The sequence below is a fragment of the Pithys albifrons genome, chromosome 2 (genome assembly GCF_047495875.1).
Source record: "Pithys albifrons albifrons isolate INPA30051 chromosome 2, PitAlb_v1, whole genome shotgun sequence".
Lineage (NCBI taxonomy): Eukaryota > Metazoa > Chordata > Aves > Passeriformes > Thamnophilidae > Pithys > Pithys albifrons.
The window spans coordinates 68,173,450-68,191,882 of record NC_092459.1 but is presented as its reverse complement, the minus strand read 5'-3'; the positions used below and the strand labels follow the sequence as shown (position 1 = coordinate 68,191,882).

The 18,433-nt window shown below is 40.8% G+C and overlaps 1 protein-coding gene across 1 annotated transcript in view; it reads right to left on the bottom strand.

Annotated features, from left to right (window-relative positions):
- Positions 1-7,001: 7,001 nt before the first annotated feature.
- FNDC1 (fibronectin type III domain containing 1) overlaps positions 7,002-18,433 on the bottom strand; it is a 76,534-nt gene continuing 65,102 nt past the window's right edge. Inside the window, exons 16-20 of the mRNA XM_071549391.1 lie at positions 16,256-16,335; positions 13,855-13,884; positions 10,909-11,070; positions 10,072-10,194; positions 7,002-8,633 (exon numbers count right to left, since the gene is read on the bottom strand). Of these exons, the coding sequence (XP_071405492.1) occupies positions 8,518-8,633; positions 10,072-10,194; positions 10,909-11,070; positions 13,855-13,884; positions 16,256-16,335 (511 nt within the window). The 3' untranslated portion in view covers positions 7,002-8,517. The remainder of the gene's footprint in view (positions 8,634-10,071; positions 10,195-10,908; positions 11,071-13,854; positions 13,885-16,255; positions 16,336-18,433) is intronic.

The window sequence follows — 18,433 nt, the reverse complement described above, 5'->3', positions numbered from 1 at the left end:
CCATCCTTGTAAAGCCATCTTATATGATGGCTCTTTGAAGCAATCCTGTCTTCAGTACAGGTTACTCAAATGTGATGTGATATCTTGCTTGATGTATGCAAAATTATAATATACTCCATAACATACACAACAATTCACTAATGAATAATTCACTGTATGAATAAGTGGTATTTCAGTTACTCTGAGCAGCATGTTTTTTTCTTGTTTCTGGACCTTTGAGCTTTTAAAGAAAAACAGATCAAGCAGATTTCTCAGCATGAATGATTCCAAAATAATTTTCAAAAGAAAATTTCAAAAGGAAGAAACCAAAGCAGAGCTTTCTTTGTAACAAAAGATCTTGACACATATTTTTAGTAGGGGAGCTGAAAATCCAGAAAAATACTATAACCTTAAAATGTAAAATAAGAGCTACAGAAGCAGTAAAGGTAAGTGGGAAATGGCCAGTCAGCTCTGACCTAACCTGAAACATTGCTGTGCAAAAAGCAAGCAGTATGACTGAGACTCACCAGCCTTCCCATGAGAGAAAGACTTCCATCACCTTGAAAGTCATGCCATGTATGACAGCAAGACCAGTTTTGAGCCTTTGCAGACTGAGTAGTAGTGGAGCACCTGGCAGGAGAGAAATGAGCTGCAGCATGACCGTGAACACTGTGCAGGAGTCCAGTGTGCAGTTTTGCAAGGTAGACATTTAGAGCAGGATAGGACCCAAAAACGAACAGTGGAGGTAATAACCCATAGCACTATTTGGAATTAATGGACGAATCCTCGTTCTGGTTAGTTACTTCTCTGTTTTGTTTAGGTTACACTGGTTAAAGCTGGTGTTGACAATACTATTAATTTTGAAGGTCTTGGGTTTTTTCTCACATTCAAGAAAAGGAAATGGTAATATTCTGCCAGCTTGGAACAGTTTTGTCTTGTTTATTCACTGCTGATTAGTAGCAGCATAAACTAAACACAACCTCAGCTGACTTGTATTTACATACTCTATTTCAGTAGAGAACATACAATTACACAGTGTGCCTGTTCTGGGAAGCCTCTCCTCACTATGCTCTTGTGTTTAGGCAGTTCTGTCTGTATGGGTCATCATGTCACACAGGTTTGGGCTCTCACCCTGCCCTTCCCTGCAGGACAGGACTCCCAGCATCTGCCCAAGGACGCCTGGTGGGATGAGGGGGCAGGTCTGCAGATGGCCTCTGCCTTTGTCAAGGCTGTCCCAACCAAAAGGCATGGCAGCCAGGACACTCTGAGAAGTAATTTCAAGCTCCTTCCCTCATCTCCACAGTGGATCTTTGAATTCTGACCTTCCAATGCTGGCCAAAATGATCTTTATAACCTAGTGTTGATAGCATGTGTAGTCTGGGAGAAGGAGGTGACTCACTAGTAACCGATTGCAGCTCATGAGCTTGCCACAAGCAAGAGCTGCAATGCCAGCATTCCTGCTCAGTAGGGGCACTCATGGGCAGCAGAAGAAGGGCTCATATAGAAGTTCTGCAGCCAGGCAGGACAGTGACCAGCATGAAGACAGAGATACTGGCTGAGTTGGAGGATCCAGGTTTTCCTATCTTTTATTGCCAGCATTTTGTTCCTTCATGATGCTACTGACCAGAGAGAAGGGGGAAATGCTGCTACTGAATGTTTTGGAGCAACTTAAAAGAATTGTGGCATTAACATCTTCTATGTTTATGCAGGAAAGAAATATGTGGGCAAAGCAGGTTAAACATTTATTAGAAGACATTGAGTGGGAGAATGCAGATCATGCCCATGGGTGCCAGGAAGGAACACCAACCTCTGAGTGATACACTGTGAAATATTTTCGGACATACTTTAATACTTTCAAGACATAGCCAGTCCTTCATTCAGCTCCAAGAAAGAATGTACAATTACCCAAGGAAGAAGATCAGTGAAAAGTCAAAAAAAGAGGTTAATGATGGAGAATCAACAAAAGCTTATGGGGATTTTATTAGGAGTTTAAATAAATACAGCCCATACTTTTAACAAAGAGACCTGCAGCTCGAATAGCAAAGACCTTCAGAAGGATAAAGTGTGGAAAACAATTAAGTGGGCAAAACCACTATTGCTATTACATTCAAGATGAATTTTAGAGCCTCCTGGGAATAGTCTGTAATGCTTTTACTCCTACTGAAAGAAAAACTGGTTCTTGTTGCCCACAGTACTCTGGGGAAAGTCACAATTTTATGATAACTATCTCCTATGAAAGCCCAGCAGGAGCACATTTTGTATTTGCATGTTTCTACTTACAACCTTCCAAAGCTTTAGACGGAACAGATTGCAAGTTTTGCTTTGTGAGGGACAGACTTCCCAGAGACTCTCTCTAAGACCTGAGAGTGGATTTTGCTGCTCCCGAGCCAAAATTTTGCTTTCATTAAAAGAATCTTCACACAGTGGGTGTGAAATGATGAGCGTACATAGAATAGAATCATAGTATCATAGAATATGCTGAGTTGGAAGGGACGTATTAGGATCAAGTCCAACTCCTGGCACTACACAGGACATCCCAAGAGTCACACCATGTGCCTGAGAATGTTGTCCAAAGGCTTCTGGAACTCAAACAGGCTTGGTTCTGTGACCATTTCCCTGTGGATCCTGTTCCAGTGCTCAACCACCCTCCAGGTGAAAAACATCTCCACTCCTGTCACTCATCTCCACTCCTGTCATTCATCCCCTGCAGCAGAGACCTGCTGCAAGGCCTGGCCAAACAGCATCTTCTGCCATCTAGAGGCTTTCTGCATAACCATGAGAGAGGGTATCACCCACGCTCACGCGTGATCTGTTCTTCAGGCTCAGCTGAGAGCTTCCACAAGTCCCATCTGGAAAGCACTTGGAGGAATCACAATAAGAAACCAAGGTCAGAAATTCTTCATGGGAGTCTAGGAGACTACACTGCTTCCCTTCTCTTGCCCTCAGAGGCTCCCTCACTTCCGCACAAATGTCCATGTTTTATCCATAAGCCAGCTTGCAACTTTGATGTAGGAAAAGAAAAAAGGCTTCTTTTTCTTTAATTGAAGATGTTTATTTCCAGAAAGGTCATCCCTCCCCTTTATTAAGTGTCCCATACCTGGAGTCCTCTGTACTCAGTTCTGGGCTTTCCAATACAAGAAAGATATGGACATAATGGAGAGAGCCCAACAATGTGCCATGAAGGTGATGAGGGAACAGAAGCACTTCTGACATAATGAAAGGCTGAGAGACCTGTGACTTCTTAGCCTGGAGAAGAGACAACTCACTGGAATTATACCTCTAATGCAGGGTGTAATGAAGATGGAGCCAAGTTCTTCTCAGTGGTGTCCAGTGACAGACAGAAGTCAGTGGGCACAAATGCAAATACAGGAAAACCCACATGAGCAAAAGAAATATATTTTTTTATTGTGGGATGGTGGTTAAATACTGACCCATGCTGCTGAGAGAAACTGTGGAGTTTCCATCATCAGGGATCTTTAAAGTGAAAGAGGGCACAGCCTTGCTGTAGCTGACCCTACATGATTCTCAGTGGTCCCATCCCATTCTGTGAGTCTATGACCATTTTTTTCCAATATATTAATCCACTGTGGAAAATGTCTGGAGATTGCGTGCTTTTTTTGTGAATTTTTTTTTCTGTTTTTGTCTGGTTGCATAATGCAGTTGTTGGTATCATTCACAGACTTGTATACTTAAGCTTGGAGGGAACCTTTGGAAGTCAAGTCCAACACACTTCTCAAAGCAAGGCCAACATCAAAGCTAAATTAGATTACTCACAGCTCCCTCCAGGCCAGTTATGAACACTGTCAGGGATGGAGTTTTCCCTACCTGTCTGGGCTACTGTCCCTGTACTTGATCAGTTCGATGATAGAAACATTTTTTAATACTTCCCTGAAATTTCTTGTATTACAGTCTGTGTCCATTGCCCTTCAATCTTTCACTCTCTGTATGTCTCAGAAAAGTGTGGGTCAATCTTCTTTATGGTCCCATTAGGCCATTGAAGATATCAATTAGATCCATCACCACCAGCCAAGCCTTCCCTCCCCAAGGCTGAACAAATCCAGTGCTCAGCCTTCTTTGTATGTCCCATGGACCAGTATCCTAACCATTGTGGTCATCCTCTTGTTGATCCACTTCTGTTTGCCTTGTACAGAAGGGCAGACGGTACTTCATGGTACAAACTCACCTCTGCTAAAGAGAGAATTACCTCACTGAGCCCACTGACTGTGCCATGGCTAATGCATCTCGGCCTGTGGCTGAGCTTCATTGCTGCAAGTATGTGCTTCCTTGGCATGTGCCATGTGGAAGTTCCCCAGCTCTTCTTCTGCTGGTCAGGTCATGTTTGGAGTTGAGTGACTCTGGCACTGGCAGTTATGGCAACTGTTGGCACCTGAAGACCTGGTCTCCAGGCTGTTGCCTTTGACACTTGACTTCCCAATGCTGGCACTGTGATTATTGCACTCGGTTACAACCCTGGCCTTATTCTCTTCTGGGTGCTACTTCTTATCAGGGTCATACTTTTCACTGACTATTATGGTGCAGTTGGCAGAGTCCTGTGGGAGTGTTTCCTGCTTTATGGGACACACAAGCATGACAAGAAAAGGAGCAGCAGTACAAGGCATGGCTTTGTTTTCAAATGTTACCAGCTAAGGGCCCTCAGGCAGGCTGGCAGGGCTCCATGGGTGGGACTTTTTCGACATCCATGGATGCCAGTTTTGCCTTAGGAAGCAGAGCTGGGCTACTGCAGCGCTGACCTCGTTCCCTTCTGCATTTACCTTATTCTCTTCTGCCAAAGGAAGACAGCTCTTCACATGAATAACATCTATCTGCCTAATATGAAAAAAAGGACATGGGTTTTGCAGACAGAAGACTATATAGTTTCTTGTAGGGAGGAACCATGAGGATTATTTCACATTGTTTGGAGGGCAAAGTTACCTCCCACAAAGGCCTTCTATTATCTTTCCAAGTGACATCCAGTGCTTCCTTCATCACCAAAGAGTTCTTCTGTTCACATGCTGGGTCCACATGCTGGGCTTTTGCTACCTCCAAGAACCCTCAGCATCTGTCACATGTTGGCAATTGTTCCCACTGCCTTTGAGGCAGAAATCCCAATTCTCACAAAAATATGGTACAGTGATCAGAGATTAGCATCTGGAACTGGCCAGGGCCAGACAATGCTTTGAGCAGCTTCTTTGCTTGTCTTTTCATCCCCACCCCTTCCTCCGTTGTGTTTTTCTCCCTTTCTTTTTCCATCTCTGTACAATTCCCCACCAGGCAGGGCCCTGGCATCTCTCCACCCCTGAGAGACTTGGACCAGAGGCAATGCAGGCCCAAGCCGTGTGAATTTTCTCTCTGTGGGGATCCTCTCTCTCCTCCATCCTGTTCCCTCAAGAATAATGTTGACAAGAAGGCAGGGGTGGTGCAACACCCCTCAGAGCCTCTGAAGGGACATGGCATTCTCTAGGCTGGCGCCAAGGGCTTGAAGACCAGATGCAGATGTGGCTTTGCCAGTAAGAGGGGCATGGGAGGAGAGCTGACAGAGAAAAAGACGCATTCCTCTCCCATTAGCACCATCTGGAGCCATACGACGTTCCCTGATACACAGGGCAGTCACAAAGCTGTACAGCTATTTCAGTTGAGATGGGATTTGGCTCCAAGCGGGTGTGCTGCTTCTCCTATGGTGGCACAGCAGTACCAGTGTGTCATGGAGACAGCAGGGAAGTAGGGAAGGAGAGGGAAGGGTGGCTCATTGCTCAGGACACTGACAGGGCCTTGGAGAGTGGATCTGGATGGCACATGGCTTTCCTGACCCACGTGGCTTTTGGTCACCGCTGTAATACCACCACCTCTTAAGTGCACAAAGACCAAGATCAGTACTATCTCTTGAAGAAACTAGCTAGTATCACAATAATACATTTACTCTATTGTATGGGGCAAAAAATGCAAATGTGTCAATCAGATAACCTCAAACAGCACAGAGAACTTATCCAGACCTCAAAGTGAAGGGAGCAGACTGAATACCATTGCACTTAATGCTTTTCCCTTCTGTGCCCTACTGCTGACTGCCTCAGCTGGTTTAGCCTCAGAGATTTACACTGGAGGGGAAGAGTGCCCTCCACCCCTACTTCAGCACTCTCCAGCTCCTGCCCAGCTGAGGCTGCAGAAAAAACAACAGTCTCAGCTCTTCACCCATAATGATATCGCTGAATGGGACTGTCCCACCCCAAGGGTATTTCAAGAAGGAAATAAAGGAACCGTGTCTGTGCAGCTGAACAAATCAAAATCTACCTATGGTCTTTGAAGGTGAAATGCAGCTCTTCTACAAAGCTGCCCTCTGGACAGTCACCCCAACCTGTATTGCTGCAAGGACTTACATGTGAGACTTTTCACTTCCCTTTGCTGAACTGCAGGAGTTTCCTGACATCTTATTTCTCAAGCCTGTAAAAGTCCCTCTGATGATCAGCTCTGCCCTCTAGCACATAAACACTCCCAAGCTTCAGTTCCCTCTGTGCACTCCATCCATTCACTCCATCCTATTGTCTGCATCAGTAGACTGTACCGGCCCAGCACTGGCCCCTGGAAGTGGCACTTGCAACCAGCTGTCATTTGGACTTTGCACTATTATTGATCACAACCCTTTGAGCGTCACAATGCAACTAATTTCACATCCAGCTTAAAGTCTAACTATCCAAGCCATATTCCACCCATTTCACTAAAAAGAGACAGTGGGAGACCATGCCATGGACCTTACACAAGCCAAAGTCAATGACATTCACTATTCTCCAGTCTGCAAGGGGCACTCATCCAAAGAATATGATCAGACCGGTCAGGCATGATTTGCTCTTGGTATCTCCACACTAGCTGCTAACCATCTTCAAAAGGGATCAACACACTCACATGCTTCCAGTCCCTTAGAAAAAGTTGACACTTCCTTCTCTTCCAAGGAGGATTTTCCAAAAGCTAACAATTTGTCACTTCATCAAATTACACGACACAGATGACCAGAAAGGATGAAATAAAAGTGGAACCATGTATCATAGGTTTATTAGGGAAAACTTCAAGACCATATGTTATACTTCAAGACCATATGTTTGGCACTGTACTGAAGCAAAAGTATATGAGAATAATTAAAATGTTAAAACCCAAATCACCATGGAAAATTAAATGCTCTTTTAAGCACTTTAGTCCCTTTTTTGATCCCATAAAATTTAAAATAACTACAGGAAGCAACTCAAAAGGTGTTAGAACTACACTACATGTGAGCTGGAACAAGAGTGAGAGATGAACCAGAGAATGGATCGGTCCCCCAGGTATACCTTTCATCCGTGTCAGTTTTTCTGATTTGTTTGAAAGAGATTTCAGTAGTATTCTAAAGGAAGTGTATCCCAATTTGTCACCGGGATGGATCATAGTCAAATGAGCTTCCTGCTAGTTGACTCCTACATTGGTGACTTGGGCTTCTTTTTGTAGGGCAGATAAGTTAAAAGCCGTTTCTAATTTGCAAGTTATTCATTCTATGCCTCTCCAAAGTAATGTGAAAGATACAGACAAGGAATAAATAACATACAAAATGAGAATGGATTGAAGAAAAGTTGTATTACAACTTTTAAATAGCACAGGATAGAAAGTTTAACTGATGCTGATAAACTGCTGTGTATGTGTTTTTGCTGGACTGTACAGTGCCACTCTAGCATTGCTGGAAGGGTAGATTCCCATTGAATGTCCAGTCCAAAGGCTGCCAAGGAAGTGGGACACAGGTCTTGCCTGTAACTGATCAGCAATTCAAATGTTACACCAACAGCACTCACAAGAAGAATACAATTTTTTCCTTGGTTAATATATTGTGCATAGCAGTATCTCAAAAGAATTAACAGCACCTTTTACATAAAATTCCAAACATATTTATCTGGTGAACAAGAAAATCTCAGCATCTCTAAGCAGTACTTCTGCAGATGTACAGTACTGTATTTATATTGTTAAAGATATACATATATCTCGAAGTGAATTTACACTGTGACCGGGTGATTAGTACAGCACTGGGTGAACCCACAGGGTAAGTCTTCAGAAGAATATATTGCCTTCTATGGGTGGCCAGTTACATGGCACAAATTGCATAGGGAAGCTCCACTGGGCAGCAAAGGACAGTTTAGCATCCCATTAAGCAAGCACAGCATGCTTAGGTCATTTTTGCAAGATATAAGAAACTTCCAAATTTTCATGGCTAATACAGCTCTGGTTTTCACAGGTTGCACACACTGCAACCTTCTCTCTGTGCCTTAAAGACACAGAGGAGGAAGGTAAGACACCCAACTTATATCCTATCCCTGCTTCCAAGCAGAAATCAAGCAGCACCACAGATACAGGCTGGTAAAGGGTGTCTATGTTTGGTTTCATGAGGGTTGCTTGAGCAGCTGGTCTTCACTGGTTTGTCTCATTTACCGTTTTGGTTTGGTTTTTTTTCTTTTCCAAGTCAGTTGCTCACAGTCCTCTGGTAGAAATAATTTCAAAAGCTTAGTCTGCCTAAGACAGGAAAGCAGACTGCTACCATTTCCCTGGGATGGGCACACCACACTCATACCAGCCCACATAGTAGTAGGGTGTTGTGTATCCAATGCGTCCAAATGATACAGGTTCCTGGCGGTACTGGCGGTAGTACCCTGTCAGGAGAAAAACATTCATTTGTATCCCACAACAAAGATAAAGTAATTTAACAAAAGGAACAGATGCAGTGAGAGTTGATCCCACAACCCACATGAAAACTTAGAAATTGTCTGATAGGCAATTGTGTCAAAAGGGCATTGGCTAGTCCTTGTATTTGGTTGAGATCTTTCTTGAATGATCTAACTCTGTTCCTTCATATTTCTTCTGGCTTTGACTGGTTTTACTGTTCAAAATCTCTTCAACTATTACGAAATCTGATGGTCTGCCAGAGAGTTTCTGCTTTTAACTCCAAAAGGTGGGCATATTTCAGTTGTGTTTATGAAGTTTCTAAGTCAGTTTAAATATATGAAAGACTCTGGGGCAAAAAATACCATCAAATCATATTATATCATGGGGCTCTAGCAAGCATCAGCTTTTCAAAAAACAAAAAGGTATCACTTCATGCAGTAAATATTGAGTTAAACCCTTCCTTCCTCTTTTTCTTCATTTGCAGAAAGAATGTGACTGCTTAAAGCATTAGAAGAGGTGCAGCATTCTTGTCCACATAGCTTGTGCATTGGAACATCTGAAACACTCATGGCTTGTGCCAATAATATAACTTCTGTGTGCTCTCTCTCTCTGTCTCCTAGACCTAGTAATACACATCTGGATTAATCATCCCTCTTTTGAACTGAGAAATACAATACTTCCCAGTGATATATAAATATCAGTGACTATTTCATTCTCTTCCTGGTAACATGAAATGAATATCAACAAATAATTTAACATAGAAACCATTAACGTTAACTGAATAGCTTAAACCAATAGACTTATTGAAAACATTGGCTGACTTTCATGACTGGTTTCATTTTGTGAAGCCAGCTGTTACCCTCTTAGCTATGTGAGCTGAGCAGTTTACTTAGAGGAACTCCTTCAAGGTAAGAATTTTCACTCTGAGAGAGGTATCTACCAGGCCAGATATGGTAACTACCATTGTCACCAGAATAAAAATGCTGACCTTAAGTCACTAGACATGTGCCATTATGTTCTGCACTGAGTGCACTGGTTAGAAACAATTCACAAGAGCCATATTTGCAAAGATATTGCTAGTTGGTTTTGGCACGTGGGAGACTTTTTGCACCTTGATTCAATGAGGCAGGTCTTATTATTGAGAAAGGTTTCACAGACCTATACAATTTTTATTTTCTGTTTTTACATTTTGTTTCAGTAAAATATTTGCAATATATGCCCATCTCTTTCTGTCTCTGTCTGTTTCTATTCATAAGTTCTCTGGGACTTTCATAACCTGTTCTTGCCTACTACATCAGCTGGACTCCTCGCAGAGCTGCCACCAGCTGTGGACAGTGCTCCATTCTGTGCCCTGCTCCTTACCCCTTAATCCTACAGATAGGATGACAGGCAGCTGGCCAACACCCCACTCCCCCATTGCCATACCTCGGATGGTGGGCAGGGCTTCAATGTATGACTGAGGTCCTGTTCTTCCATCCAGGTGTGAATCCACAAATTGGCAGTGGTCCTCACCCCTTCCCCAGCTATCCCCGATGCTGTAGAAGGTGTCTGAAGAGTGATACAGACAGATTACTTAACTTAGCAACACTTTTGCTTGGGATGCTCGTTACCACCAGGAAAACAGATGTGGAAGAAAGCAGGAGGAATGTTATAATAACAAACACAGTATTACCAATGAACAGTGGCTGGAAAGAGGGAGAATGCTACCTTCAGAGTATTGAAGAAGAAATTATGGCAAATAAATGGGTTACAGCTCAGTAAGGATTTTGTAAGTCCATGAGCACTGCATAACAGGTGACAGATGGAGAGAATTTCAGCTAGACTAGTTATTTGAATACATCATGTGAAAGTATAAAATGCTCTATATGTCAATGCCATTCATTTGACTGCAGGCTCAAATGAAAACTATAAATGGTGGAGCTCTCTTTCTCTAAGAGATGGGGTGGACCCTGCCATCTTGTTTATTTCTTATTGCATATTCAAACACTGTATTGAAATTATATCATGACACTGTAATAAAAACACTATATCAGCATAGTCTAAAAAACCATTGAGGTAATCCTATTACCCCAGATAAACAATATGGAAAGTTTTCTTCATTATCTCTCAGCAAATATACCCATACAAGGGCGACTGTTAATTCTCCTCAGGAGAAGGATTCCCACATAGCCTTCATACAATTCTTTCACATATAAAATGAAGAAAGCAAGAAGATGGAGAGGACAAGTAATCACATATCAGGAAATTAATCTTGGTGCCTACCTTTCAGGTCATCACTGAGGTAAATTTTGTACCTTAAGGAGTTGCAAAGAACCACTCCTACAAACTTGCGGTACCAAGTTCGTTTCACATACTGCTTCCCAGTGCAGTCCGAGTAGGTGGGGTCATATTTAAAAGTGAATGGGATCCAGATAGGCTCACCACCTTGGAGAAAAAAATAAATTGCACATTAGAGATAGACTTTAACATTTCAGTCTGAGTTTTGCTGAGGTTAACATCTAATAGTAGGTTTTACAAGACATGTTGCAGCAGATTAATGCATAACTTTTCTATATCAAAAAATACTACTTCAAGAATAAATACTACTAAAAAAAAATAAAGTGAAGGACCTGATTAAATCCCTTCTAGGCAGTAGTCAATAATAACTGTTAAAATCATTGAACAATATGATTTCATGTACTGAACCATAGCTTTAAGGAAACAGTCATATTTGTTTTAACAAGAATTCTTCTCTACCTAGTATTACATGGTTTCTTTGCTCAACACAGCCTGATCTTAGGTCTGACAGTGACTTGCATTTTAAGACCAAGTACAAAACTTAACCCTTTTGCTGAAGGACAAATGTTAGGAATTCTGAGCTAACAGCCTGCAATGTGATGTGATTCTTGCTGCTTGGTTAAAAAGATCATATTGCAAATGTACTTTCCTGTTTTGTAATCCCAGATTACATCAAAACAGATGAGTTTCCAATAACAGACAAGTGAGATTTTTCTTGGGGAATTCTGTTCAGAGCACTGCTACAGAGAGAATGCTTAATTGTATTGCAAAAGACTAAATATTCCTATTGCTTTAACTAAATGTTTGCTCTATACTAGACAAGACAATTTATTTCGAAATTGCTGTTGTAGTAATGTGTACAGAATGATACAAAAGGCTTCCAGTGTGATAATTGGTATTTTTCTCTCTAGCTACAGCACAAAGCCCTGCTTTTATTGTGGTATTTTGAGGTGGTTTACAAATGAGATTGAAAGTTCTTTCCATTAGTCATTCTTCCTCCCTCTCACTAGGCACATGGACTAAATCTTATAAACACTTGCATGTGATCAGCAATCCTTAAAACTCCACCAGCATGGATATAAACAATAACAGAACTGATTTTACTCTCTTAGCCACACAGTGAAGCAATTGCAGGGGTTTGGCCGTAGCTTTATCTTTAGAATAAAACAATAAACTGTTTCTTGAATGCAGTTTTGTTGCTGTGAATAGTTTGATTTTGTCTATCACTTTTGCCCACTTCCAAAAATGCTAAAGGATAAGGTTAGCATGACTTGTAAGAGCTGCATGGGGTGTTCAGAAGCTCTTCATTTCCGCAAGTTTGCAGAGCTCTGCCACCTCTTTTTGAACTATCTTATCTCTACTGCTGCAGCCACACAAAACATTTTCTCTTTGTCCAGTTGGAAAAGAAAGTGCAAGTGCAAAAGCCATTGCCTTCCAAAGCCTCCATTCTTTGAACAGACCCACAAAGTAACCGACAGCAAAAGAGCTGAGGGTGTCTGGAGATGGTGAAAGGTCACCACTACCAGAGGCCTCCCACACTGACTGCTGTAGTGTGCTCTGCCATTACCTGTGCATCATCAGAGACTTCTGAGAGGACATGGAAAAAACAAAGAAGTGTTAAGCAGAGAAGGAAGGGAAATACTGAACACTGTTTTCATGAACAGCGTAAAAAAAGTGTCCCAGAACCAAACATTTTAACTGCTTAGGAAAGCTAACAGAGGATAATAACTATGAGGTCTTTTTCCTGCATCTCTTCTGAGAACATGTACTGTTTGGGGTTACCCTACCAATGTTCATGTCAGCAAGGTTAGTCCCAGTACCAGGAAATCAGACCTTCTGATTAGGGTCTCAATTAGCTGTTGCAAATTTGGAAATAGCTCAACAATTTGAAAAGCTCAACAGCATTGAGGCATATCATTTGCGTCAGTAACAAACCTTTTAGGTTTTTAGCATTTATAAGGACACAATAATTTGTATAGGTAAGCATGAGAACTAAGAGAGGAAAACCTGATGCTAATATTCAACCTATGCTTAGGTAACTGAAGAACACAGATAGAGAAGCAATATAGTTTAATGCTTATTACTAAGCAACTAAAGCTGTTGTACATAGCAAAAATACGGGCTAAAATCAAGTGCTCATTCTAACAACTTCACAAGATTTCTTTTCTGAAAACACAATAAGGGGGTCCTAAGACAAAAATTGTTTTGTGAATTAGTCTCAGGAATTACTATCTTGTCTTGGGTTGAACTGGCAAAATGCCAAGTGTTCAAGACAGAGAAAAAGGTGTTCCTCCCCCCCAATCAGCCAAGGGACAAAGAAGAGGGAGAGAGGAAAGAAAACCTTCAAGCCAGGTTTATGCTGAAACTAACTATATGTATTTATACAGAAAAGAGAAAATTAACAGAAAACTACAATATAACACAGACTTACACAAGTTACATATATATAACAAGAAATAACTTCCCACTCCCCAATTAATACAAAGTGTATCACTGTAAATCTATAAGTATTCTACAAGACACCTAGCAAGAAACAGAAAGAGTAACAACAAAAATGTTTCTACTTCCCTGAATTCAAACAAAATGCAAGCAGAGGCAGCAGGAGCAGAAGCAAGGCCTACTCCGCTGAATCACGTACGGCTTGTACCTTGGCCATGGCAGAACTGACCTAACACCTCCCACTGCTGTACACATATGAAGTTTGCATCATCTGGTATGAAATACTTCCTTGGTTACCCAGTCAGGTGATAGCTGTCTCCCAGTCCACACAGGTTCTCTGAGCCTGACAATTTGAGGCCCAGCTAAAACCACTACATATCTGCTTAAAACTGTAACTAAAACTTCATGTTTAAATGTTTCTAACCCCTATATTTTAAATGTTTTGCACAGGTTTTATGCACTTCATGAAAGAACCAACAGAGTAAGACTTACCAGGTGGTCTGACAATGAGGAGAGGATTGTCTAGAAGAATAAAACAAATCAAAATTTAGTATTTTTTCCAAACCTTGTTTTCTAACATGACACATACAGTCAATCAAGAGAATGTCAGTTAAAGGCTAACTAGATTATGAATGTGGAACTTGGATTGTCTGGTCAATTTGAAGAGCTAATGTGTATTTGTTTTTCCACTGTTTCCTCGGTTGATGAAATTTGCCACAGGATTTTATATTTATTTTGATACTATAAAATCTCTATTTAGATTAGTACCAAAGTTCAAATCCAGCTTTGAAACAGATTTCCTCTACTCAGAAGGTCCTCAGAGCAGGAAGACAGCTTCATTGTCTTCTGAACAAATAGTGTCAGTTACACCTGTGGACCTGCCCTCCAACAGGAAATATAACCTAACTCTTGCATGCAAATCTTGGTCTCAGACATCCATCATGTTCAGCACAGTTCTTTAGTGCTATTCATAAATATGTGAAATTTATCATTTTAATCCTTTTTGTTATAGTGGCAAAAATTTTTGACCAGTCCCCTGGGCAGTGCAAGGTGCAGTGTTCATTCCCTCAGGAGCTTCTTGCTTGAAATACTCTTTAAATAAAGAAGATAGAGTAAGGATAACAAAACAACATGGTCTAATTTATTAGCTTCTCTGTATTCATTACAGTGAAGTTTTTATCATATTTTACTGTACACAATAACCAAAGAAAAAGCACAGTCTACTGATGTGGAATCAAAATTCCTGTGAGTTTTAACAGTCTGATAAAAGAGAATGATGGGTTCCTGTTCTCTTCAATGTCTTACTAGGGGAAAAATTGAACATTTTCAATAAGCTGCTTGATCCTATGATGACATTCTTTATTGAATATTCCTATCAGCTCAAATCTTACAGTTGCATTAGAAAAGCGCTCTGAATTAGCAATTTCTTTCTCTTATGACCCATTCCAATACTGTAACTACACAACCTGGCTTTGTATTTAGCAACTGGATTTGCACTTATCCCAGCTGGAGAGCCACCTTTGGCCACATGACAAATGAAAGATCAGTACTGCAAGCAGAACTTTAAATCTGTTGGATTAAACATGTTAAATAAAACTCACAAAGTAGCTGATTTTGGATTGGAAAACTAGGCATTCAGGCCCCCATGCTGGCGGCCAGCTAATCGGGAAAACACTCTGCAAGATACAGCATAGAATCAAAGAATCATAGAATTGTTTAGGTTGAAAAAGACCTTTAAGGATTACTGAGTCCAATCATTAACCTGGCACTGCCAGGTCCTCCACTTAGCCATGTCCCCAAGTGCCACATCTACACGCCTTTTAAATAATTCCAGGGATGGGGATTCCACCACTTCCTGGGCACTGTTGCAGTGCTTGACAGTGCTTCTCTGGACTCACTCCAGCACCTCAAAGTCTTCCTTGTAGTGAGGAGCCCAGAAGTGGACATAGGATTCAAGGTGTGGTCTCATCAGTGCCAAATACATGGGTGCAATCACTTTCCTAGTCCTGCTGGCCACAGTATTGCTTATAAAAGCCAGCATGCCATTGGCCTTCTTGGCCACCTGGGCAATGTTAAATATTATGCTTGGATTTATCCTTGAGCTTCATACTCCTTGAATGAAAATCGGAATATGTTATCCAGGATGTTATCTTGAATTTTTGTCTCCCTTCTGTGATGACTTACTTTCACAGTTCTTAGTGGAGCTTCTGAAGTGAGCACTACAGAGTGAAATCAAATGAGCAAATATATAAACTCTATGTCATTAAAAGGGAAAAATTTACAAGAAACAACAGACCCTTCACTCAAATAATGACTGACAAATTTGTCCTTTATTATTTAGTGAAGTCATTGGCATTTGGCTGGATGGAAGTAGAAGAAATGGGTAAAAATAGCTCATTTAACATAGTATTTTTAGAAGTGAGTGCTGCTCTTGAATGTACTACGAAAGAGCAGCATGCCTTGTCAAAAAAAGAAAAAGAACAGAGAATAATTTTGTCTGCCCAATGGAACTATTGCCTTTTATATTTCTTCCAGAGACAACCACTTCCGACCGATTAGCTGTTCACAATTAGGAAACTCATTTACCAAATGTTTGGTTAATCTATCAAAGACATTAAGCTTCCCATTGCTTCTGTTTTGCTGAACATTTTAAGTCTTGTGTATTTGAAATTCAGGTTCCTGCTCTCTGGGAACTCACTTTAATGTTGCTTACATTTTCATAGTGGCATTAGGAGTGCATAATTAACTAAAACCAAAAAAACTAAAAAAAAGTAATTTCAAAGCAGCAAGTTCAGGATAATCACAATTACTACCGTGCTGGTTTCAGTCATGGCCCTGCCACACCTCTTACTACAAATTCAGTTTTGAGATGAAAATAAAAACCAAATTATACCAGATTCTGTGATAAACGAGACTGAAGAGCTGACAGGTCCATAACCAAAGGGATTCTTTGCTTGGACTTTAAAATAATACCTGAAACATAAAGAGAGGGGAAAAAGATTAAAACAGATCCTACTGCAATGGCTAAATTATATGTAATACTAACACAGGGTAAGAATCAAATCAGCAGAACACCACTGAGTGCCCTAGCATTACATGGAGTTGGATACTGAGCCAGGGTATGAGCTGGCTGTTACGGACAAATGTCTCCTTTTTGCAATTGCTCCCATGTATATTTTTGGATCATTTATTTATAAATCAGCCCCCCTTCCAAAAACCACATACAATTATATCCACTTTCTAAGAAACAACTGATAATAAAAGACTAAAAAAAAAGTTGCAAGGAAACTAAATTCTGATCTCAGGAACAGTTTTAAACCAGATTAACTTCTAGGAAAGCGGTGGTGTAAACTGCAAACTGAAATAGGATCAGATTTATATGAGATCAGAAGCTAAGCTTTTGACTTTCCTGTAAAAACTCCAGCAGCATTAAGATCACAATACTAGAGTAATACAAGAAAGCATCACACGTTGCCTTATTGATTCCCCCAAGTATTTAAATCACATGCTTAACAAAAAGCACATGATTTGCCACTAGAACTCCATTCTTTGCTCAACAGAAGAAAAATTATCCTCACCCTTAGAGAAGAATACGTGTAAGCACATTTTTAGTTCATTTCCAAATACAGTGATTTTTAGTTGATGCCTACCCTACCATTTTTTTCCCTAGAAAAATGTTTTCTTCTTTTCCTTTTATTTTTGTACCAGTCCAGCAGAAATGAATTAGAATGGAAGATTACTGTAAAAATTTCCAGCACAGCATTTTTTTAAATTCCTGAGTTTATGCTTTTCCTTTCCTTTTTTTTTCCTTTCCTTTCTTTTCTGCTTGCTCAATTTCATTCTTGTAAAGAAATTAATAAAAAATAAAAAATTACTGTGCTTCTGTAATAACTCACCCAAAAGCAGACATCTTCAAAAACTCTATACATGACCCATATAACAGGGCAAATGATTATTTGCATGAATGGTTGCCACCAAGGGCTCAATTATCTCACATGGCAATATTCCATCTGAGTGGCTGGCCTCAACTGGTGAAAAAGAGCCTGCTCCATTAAAAATATCAGGCTGCTCTTGGTGGTGAAGCTCTCCCCATGCTGCACAAAACCCTGCCAGTACTGGTTCGCTTGCATTGGCCACGCTGGGCTGAGTTACGAGAACTTTGCTGATTTTAGTCGGCCACTCAATTTTTACCACATGCAAATATTTTCCTGTACCACCAGTTCTATCTGTTCCTCACCAAATTAGCCACAGAACAGGGCCTGGAATTTGCTCCTGAAAGGGCCCTCTCTGGCCTAAGCACATATGAAACTATTCACAATGATAAACCAGAGTGGACATGGTTGAACCAGCACTTTGTCAAAGCTGCTTGTCTTTTTTTCACGAAAAGTAGTATCTTTTATGAAGTAAGCTGAACTGCTGTGCCTCAAAATCAAACTGATCTTTATGAAAAGGCTAAAAAGATGTACAAATAACATCCTTCAGTCTTCAGCAAAAACGTAGTAGTCACATGAACAACACTGGGTTTTGCCTTGAAGTGAGGTGGTTATCTCCAGGATATGAGCCAGGAAATCTTCTTGAGTATTTCTTAAGAATTATAGGTGGGTTGTCTAAGTGAAATCAATGTGAAAGCTTCAGGAATTGAAATGTTCATGACTCCATCCATGGTGCCAGATTTACCTTGCACCTGTGTCAGACCTGGAGCACCTGCATGGTCAGACCCTCTGTGGGACAGGTTCCCATGTCTGCACAGGGCATGTGTCCCCTGTCCCTGCTGTGACCTGTAGCTGGCACCAGAAAACTACTCCACTCCTGCTTTCTGCAGCCTGTTCGGCCTTTAATTAATGACAATACAATGCTCATAAATAATTCACAGCTTTCTTTAAAAGAGACACATGATGTGGTAGAAAGAAAACAGCAGAATTTAGAAGAATAAATTGCAGAATTTAGCAGTTAAATAGCAGAAATTTGCGAGGCTGTGCTTTTTGCTCATTCCTAGCACAATCCTCTTGCTGGCAGAAAAATTTGCCCCTGGTTTTAACTACTGACCTTGAATTTTTGTATAAAGTAGTGT